Source organism: Tigriopus californicus, chromosome 11 (assembly GCF_007210705.1).
Source record: "Tigriopus californicus strain San Diego chromosome 11, Tcal_SD_v2.1, whole genome shotgun sequence".
In the NCBI taxonomy this organism is placed as follows: Eukaryota; Metazoa; Arthropoda; class Copepoda; order Harpacticoida; family Harpacticidae; genus Tigriopus; species Tigriopus californicus.
The window spans coordinates 7,760,725-7,768,712 of NC_081450.1; the positions used below are offsets into that span (position 1 = coordinate 7,760,725).

The 7,988-nt window shown below is 39.7% G+C and overlaps 1 protein-coding gene across 2 annotated transcripts; it reads left to right on the top strand.

The window, feature by feature from the left end:
* The first annotated feature begins 3,398 nt into the window (after positions 1-3,398).
* Positions 3,399-6,920, top strand: LOC131890681 (multiple inositol polyphosphate phosphatase 1-like). 2 transcript variants are annotated; one of them, XM_059240086.1, is made up of 8 exons: positions 3,399-3,723; positions 3,795-3,929; positions 4,025-4,191; positions 4,253-4,369; positions 4,434-4,685; positions 4,798-4,907; positions 5,161-5,470; positions 6,678-6,920. In XM_059240086.1, the coding sequence occupies exons 1-8, from the start codon at positions 3,543-3,545 to the stop codon at positions 6,849-6,851; spliced, it is 1,446 nt and encodes a 481-aa protein (XP_059096069.1). In that variant the 5' UTR covers positions 3,399-3,542; the 3' UTR covers positions 6,852-6,920. The 2 variants fall into 2 exon arrangements, with proteins under 2 accessions (XP_059096069.1, XP_059096068.1); XM_059240085.1 differs by having other exon boundaries at positions 3,400-3,723; positions 3,786-3,929.
* Positions 6,921-7,988: the final 1,068 nt, after the last annotated feature.

A 7,988-nucleotide genomic window follows, 5' to 3' on the forward strand; every position in this document is an offset into this window, starting at 1 on the left:
CCAATGCATCCGCAGCCGAACATTTAAAACCTTTCAGACAAGTTTTTCAAGCTCTCCAAGATACTGGGGTGGTCTTTCTGCCAACAAAATGCTTAGTGGACGTGTCATAGTTTATTTTTCCATTGATGACAAGTGGGTGCAGTGAGGGATTGTTCATTTGATTTATATTGCTTGAAAATAATATTTGACTACCATTCAATTTGTTATAACACATGGACAATTGAGATTTGAATTTAATCCGAGTCCAAGTTTCTTTGCGGTATGTAAATTGAAGCATTAGTTGCTGCTTTAAGAGTGTAAATGGGCGAACCTGCGGTCATTCCCGAGGGTGAGGTAATAATTAATGTTGGCTGTGACGACGAAGCCAGAATATCCCTCAACTGGGACACCCAAAATCAGATGGCAGGCCACGCGAGAGAGCTGCCATCTGACTTCGTAACAAATAATTTTATCTAAAGCAAACAAGTGTACTTCCAAATTGCCAAAAGCTTATGCTGGCCTAGCTCAACACTCAAGTATACTGCATGAACACGAAAATTCAAAAGGTTGCTTACTTAAACATATTCATAACCTTCTCATCAATGAAAATATCTTGCAACAAAAGGCATAATATGTTGTCCAAAGTTCAGATCTGATTTCAGAGATATAAAAACCTATTTAACTTGCATTGTCTTTGTTCATCTAGAAAGGCCACCATATTTGTCACGAACCCGCTATATAGCTCTCTGTACGAAGAAACTATATTGTTTCGTGCGTACACTGCTGTAAGTATCCCCACGCCTTCAAAGCATATGGGTCATTATGACGCCTCCACACGATATCACAAACAATTTTCGGTCTGAACTTTGAGCTCGCAAATATATTTTGAAAAGAAATGTTTTTCCTGATAGTTGTTTTTTAGTAATAGATTGTAAAACCCAAGAGGATATAAACCCTAGTGGTAGTACACTTTCCTAATATGAGAAAGGACCCTCGTTCGATTCTCCTCCCCACCTTTCACTTTTGGACATTAAACACACCCATAGACAGAGAACCAATTTGATAGGGACACGACACTGCCTATAGGAATGAAGTGGACGATGTTGGGCAGGTGAGATTCACCTAGAACCTAATGAATGTCTAAGAATTGAGGCGAAAGCCAAGCATAATTAGCCCAAAACATGTTCAAAGTAGTTTAAATGTGAAGGATTTGTCGCGCTTAATTTGGTCGTAGAAAGTGAAAACGTATCAATAAATTGTAAGCAATATGCAATGTGGTTATCGAATCAGGTCGGTATGCAACCTCTGCATAGTTTTGAAAATGATAATCGATCGAAGCTCCGAGCGCGCTTTTCAGTTACAAGTTTCAACCACCACCACAAGAGACCGGAAACTTTTCCGAGAGCAGCCAAGTAAAAACGTTTATTTCGTCAGGCAAAGAATATTGTCGCAACAGCCCACACCCGACACATTTGTAGAGCTAATTGAATGATTACAACCATTTTATCGTCAGTTATTGAGGTATAACAATTTGTTGTGGAGTCGACTCAACTTACTTAGCATGGAATCTGCCATATAGCTTTGAATGTGACTTACCAAATCTTGCAAAGAGTCACAAAATGTGTCAAGTTCCTTCCATTACCTGATCCTCATTCATGGGTATTACGGGACTTCGCATACATAAGTTTGAGGTTAGTCCTTAGGATTTGAGGGGATATGGTTTGTGACAGGGCGTGTGAAAAATTGTTGCTGAAGCAAATGAATAATACCCTAGCTATTCTTATCCACCTTTCGGATCGAATGATCCCAGTAAAATCGCATCTTAACCAATCATCTTAATTTGGTTGAAGGTTTCTTCTCCACGATTGTTTAGAAGTCCATGGTTTGAGCAACCATTGCCTAGGCGCCAAACTGTAAGAGAGGGTGAAAAAGACGCCCATTTCTAGGGCAAAGGAGGCTTGCAGGGGAGGTTGGTTGCTTTCGTTGTTTAGAAATCAGTTGCTATTCAGGGAGAGGCGGTTTTCAAGCGTTGGATGCCGGGCTGCCCGTTGGTCTTACATTTAATCTTAAAAAGACACTAGCGTTTCCACATCTTCGCGATGGTACGATCTCTTTTTTGGATACCCCTTGCTTTAGTAGCCATCACCATTGATAAAGTGTCCTCGTTCAAAGTGACTACCATAAGTCAGGCTCATACCGTCGTACAGGAGGGTGAGAGCTTGGTGTTGCAATGTTCGGTGGATGATTGGTACGAATGGTGCACCTTTAGACACAAAAACAAAAAGTGCGATTTCCAGTGGAGGAAAGATGTGTATAATATCACCGTACTAGACTGTCAGGACTATGAAGGGCGCTTCCAATTCCAAGGACAATACAACAACAACGAGTGCGGAATCGAGATCGAAAATGTCGCCGTGGAAGACGGGGGCGAATGGGTGTGTGAATTTGAAAACTATTATAACGGATATTATCGGGGGTATGGATATCAAGCAGAGAAGAAGATGACAGTGGAGGTTAAAATCTTAACTACCACTACTACGACCACAACAACAACTTCAACTACTACGACGACCACCCCTACCATCATTAGTACAGCAAGTACTTCCAGAATGAATTTAACGATAGCATCGAATGATGGTGATCCCCGAGATGGAGATGATTTTCAAGCCAATAACAACCGGAACAGTGAAGATGATAAACTCAACGAGCGAGTGGAAGATGACATCACATTTGTTTACTTCCTCACTGCTTTTGCGATTGGGATTTTAATCCTGCTCCCAACAGTGTTGTTCTGCCTCAAGATTAAGGGAAAGCTGCCCAATACTCGAAGAAATACAAAATTCGGAGAAAATGAATTCCAACCAATTAGCGCTCCTGATGATCAATGCGAAAGCAGCAATTTAAAAGCGTCTGAAGGAGATGATCAGACAAACTGCTTGAAGCAAAATGGGCCCAATCCAGCAGCCCAAGATTCCCCCAAATCCACCATGGTGAAGCTGAATTTCGATGAAAATGTTAAGGATTCGGAATCGTGAGGAATAAAAAGCTGACAGGAACATTTTGTATCTATCCACTTTAAATAGTTTAGTCATCCATTGAAAAAGATGGCATATCGGTCTCAATCTGTGAGCAATTGCTGATGATCAATAACTTTCTGAAAATCAGATAACAGCGACCAATCATGATTTCATCTTGTATTTTTTGTCGTAACAATCAGCATGTTTTGTCGTACTAAATCTGGCTTTTTTGCTTTTTTCATTTTTTTGTTTATTTCTGACGGGCTTTAAGCGAATACGTTGCACATCGCATCGGTTCTAGCTTCGCCTTATTCATTTATGCTTAGGTACTCAGGTACACAGATTGACAACTTGAGGGACTAATCGCGATTACTATTGACGATAAATAGCAAGTGTTTAATAAATAGCAAGGTGGGCATCATGGAAGATGCCCACCTTTGAGACGTCCATTAAGCTTTCTCGAAACAAGCTTGGGCCATTTTTTGAGTAGTGTTGCACAAGCGCACTCAGTTAAGTTGACAAAGTGAGCAAAGATTGAATAATCTCATGTTCAAGGTTTCGATCATGAATTTCAAGGCTGTATTCGTTGCTTTGATTGCAATCTTGTCATGGAATGAGATTTTGGCAAGAACATGTGACAACAAAGACGAAAACCCGTACTTAATGTTTTCTACAAAAACAAGTTATTTCAAAGTGTTCAATGGATCCAACATTCACGACGAAAATGGTGAGACATACTTCCTCTCTCGTGTAGATCAGATTTTGTCTCAAAATCGAGCCGAATTAAAGATATTCCAGGCTGCCAAGCGAAATCCTTGTGGATGCTTGCACGTCACGGCTCGAGATATCCGGGATCCGATGACATTCTTGTAATGGCGGATAGGGGAGTGGAAATAAAGGATGCAATTGTCGAGGCCTACTCGAGTGGAAAAGGTGCCCATTCCAGTTGAACTTCACTTGAAAATGCCATCTATCAAGCAGGATCAGATTGAAAGCGACAGCTCATAAGCCAACTTCGGGCGTTTCAGGATCTCTTTGCCATGAAGACTTCATCCAGTTTCAATCTTGGTCCTTCAATTGGACTCAAGACGACGGAAGCTTACTTTCAGAGTCCGGAAAGCTGGAAATGTTTCAAATTGGACAAAGGGTGCGAAAACGCTTTTTCGACGACATCAAGGATGAAACACACATTCATGTGAGGTTTGATTTTCTCAGTGTTAAGATCGCAGTGTAAATTGCGCTCTTTTAAAATTCAGTTTCGTCGAACCTACAAAAAACGAACAGGACAAAGTGCTGAATCGTTTGCTGAAGGCGCCTTTCCAGATCAATCAGTTGAAATTCTGAAGCCTTTGCATACCGATCCTCTCTTAAGAGTAAGAAATGAAGGTTGGAATAGATTTTATTTCATTCATGAACGTCGCACCAATTCTTTCCTAGTTCTTTGACTTTTGCACGAAATGGATCAACGACATCGATGAGAACCCTGAAACCTACAAAGAACAGAGGCTTTTCGGGGAAACTGATGTCATGAAGAAAACATTGAAAGACATTGGATTGGCAATTGGATTCAACGAAGAATTAAACCTTACAGATGGGCTGATTATTTACGATATTTGCAGATACGAGCAGGCTCACCAACCCGACAAGTTTTCCGTTTGGTGTAGTGTGTTTCAAGAGACGCATTTAAAGGTAGTGTATGGCATTGTGGAAACAGTATTGGAAGTAATCACACACATCATCACTTGAGTTGCACAGGTCCGATTCGCTTTCTTCTGCTTTATTTATGATTTTCTTACTGTAGGTTTTTGAATATTACGAAGAGTTGAAATATTGGCATAAGAATGGATATGGACATGCTTTGAACTATTTGATGGCTTGTCCTCTCGTCCAAGATGCAGCGTTAACTCTCCAGTAAGTTTCCACTAACTTTTCTCATTCAACGAACTTTTATGTCATGATTAAATTTTACTAATTCTTGATTGAACAAAAAACTGTATTTCATCCTGAAGAAAATATGATTTTTTCATAAAGCCAGTTTGCATTAACGGAAAGAGCCGAAAGACATTACAGCTTTATTCGGTTGTAAACTTTAAGTGTTTTATATATCAAAAGTGATTGAAAAACTAAAACCTCGTATTAAAGTGCCTGTACTTATTTTGTTCAGGAAAGAAGAAATAGGGAAAAGTGGTACTTTCTATTTTTCCCATTCAGAGGCCATTCTGCCGTTCCTGGCTGCTTTGGATCTTTTCAAAGACAAAGAGCCTTTGCGTCATGACAATTTCCATACCATGTCCGAACGGCATTACCAAACGTCGAGGATTGGCTCGTTTTCTTCTAATGTCATCTTCGTTTTATTGGAATGTGAAGAATTCCCGCAAAAGAGGTTGCTTACGTATCATCAAGAACGGCGAATAAAGCTTCCAAGATGTGATTCTGATCCTTGCAATTGGGATCAATTTATGTCTAGGTATCAGGTAAGATGTGGGCGAAAAATCCTTGCTGTTGGTTTTACGCTTTGTTCGTTTTGTAGTTTTCCAAGGTTGGCGAGAAATGAGTGTTTTTTCAGGTCCTTTGAACACCATCTACACACTTAATTACCTTTGAGGCCCTTGCCCCTTCAAAGTCAAAATTTCGCTTTGAGTCACATCTATCAAAGCCCAAATTAATCAAGCACAGTCGTTGATACCATCTTGACCTAAAAAATATGAGATCAAAAGGGGTAATAATATAATAAAAGGAATATTGTAAATTACATGTTGTTCGAATCAGAACAGCAAATTCGGTAGATTTTCAAAGTCGTCTAATTTTTTCAAATGCAAGCAAGTCTAGCCTACATGGATTTTGGGAAATCGGAATGGACAAAATTATTTCAAATCTACAAAACGTTTCGTGATTGTATACTATATTTTCGTGTCAAGTCCCTGTGCGGCACTTCTTTTGACGTGTAATAGAGACGTGTAAGTACCGGATCGGATTTCAGGCGTGTGATCTAGTCAGGCTGCGCTACAATCACAGCAAGAACTACCTTGATTTTAGCACATCCAGTGCTTCCAGATTTTCATTAACAAAAATTGTTCGCCGCCTAAGGAAATCAGTTAACAATTATTCTAGACCATTTTAGTCCAAAATTCATTTGATAAAGATGAAATTACACGGGAAGTGACAAAAATTTGCAGAAATACGAAAAACGTTCTTGGTGCAAACATTTTGTCATCAGTAAAAAATGTGATGACACTTTCTTGTAAAACCAGAAGGCGCACGATAAACGTTATTCTCCACCGATTGGTTGGCGGTGCTCATTTTTAAAATTGTTAAGGTTGAGGGTTTCCTTAGTGACATACTTGATGTCAAGTCAGGTGTTCCCCATCTTAGGGCCCCTCCTTTTTATAATATTCGTTGCCCCGCTTCAAAAGCTTAGTTTTAATACCAGTCTCTCTTCTCATGCTAACGATACAAAGTTAGTTTTTGGTAGGAATGGCCAAGATTCCACTAGCCTTGCAAAGGACCTAGAAATAGTCTATTCTTGGGTTACTGAGAGTCATATGGCCCTGAACGGAATGAAATTCCGCTCAATGACGTAAGGATAGTACTAATAAGGAAGTCCGCAAAAAACTGTTCATCAATTTTGTTTCATGAGTAAAAATNAATTTTGTTTCATGAGTAAAAATGTTGGCATTTCAGGATGTGATTGGCTGCCAATTTGACCAACTTTGTGGAACAGATGATCAAGCCAACGAGGAATTCATAAATCTGGACTCCAATAGTGGGGAAACTAACAACGCCAAAAGTTTGTTTAGCTTAAAGCTTTGTATGTTATGCACATTTTTATTTGGGAGTGCTTTGATTAATTCTTGAAAAAAAGAGCCCATTAACAAGTGGAAAATAAAAGCAACAGAAAAACCCGGAATATAATGTAATTGTAAATATAAATCTACTATGGATTTATGGATTAGCAAATCCGATGGACCTAATTTCTTCATCTTAGCCAAATATTTAGCCTCAGAGGTGAACTAGTAGTAGTCCATATGTAGAGGGTGTCAGTGGATATCGATTAAACAAATAATAAAGAAACACATTAAGCCTCTACGGTCATTAAAATTGACCCTATATCCATATGGATGCTTTTGAAGACGTTCAGTAACAGATTTCTGTGATGTTCCTAGTGAAACATCTTTCGACTTGTTCGACCTTTTGCAAACCTCCTGAACTCATTATTCAGTTGGGCCCAAATGGGTGAAGCATATTCAAGATGTGGCTGAACAATCGACTTGTACATAGTCAGCATCGTGATGCTGCCTCGGGACTTAGACGTGCGATATTTCCAACCACACATTTGAAAAGATTTACCCACCCGCAACTGGATATGCTCGCCGAAGTATTCATTACATTTGGAGGACTACGCCTAAATCTTTCATAGATGAGACCTGCTCAATATCGTTACCTCCATTATCTACGAGTGGAGTATTCAAAGGAGTTGACCAAAGCGTCATTGAGCGAAGTTTCATTCCGTTCAGGGCCATATGACTCTCAGAAACCCAAGAATAGACTATTTCTAGGTCCTTTGCAAGGCTAGTGGAATCTTGGCCATTCCTACCAAAAACTAACTTTGTATCGTCAGCTTAAGAAGAGAGACTGACAGTAATACTAAGCTTTTGAATCGGGGCAACGAATATTATAAAAAGGAGGGGCCCTATGATCACGTATGTCACTATGGAAACCCTCAACCTTAACAATTTGCTTCCTATCCTGAATGAAGCTTCTTATCCAATTGAGAACTTTGCCTTGGATCCCAATGTCATGAAGTCTGTTCAACAAAAGGCCATGATCTACATTATCAAAGGCCCTGGCAAAATCAAAGCAGACAACATCAACTGAATTGTACCTTTCCTGTCCCTCAGTGACCTGCTCTAAATGCTCAATTTCTTGGGTAACCGTGCTGAAATGTGCTCGGAACCCATGCTTGCCAGGAGGAAGGACTTCATGAATATCAAG

Coding starts and splice junctions, on each gene's coding strand:
- LOC131890681 (XM_059240085.1), top strand. CDS start 3,543: ATGTTCAAGGTTTCGATCATGAATTTCAAGGCTGTATTCGTTGCTTTG. Junction 4,686..4,797: donor TTCAAGAGACGCATTTAAAG/GTAGTGTATGGC, acceptor TTCTTACTGTAG/GTTTTTGAATATTACGAAGA. Junction 5,471..6,677: donor AATTTATGTCTAGGTATCAG/GTAAGATGTGGG, acceptor TTGGCATTTCAG/GATGTGATTGGCTGCCAATT.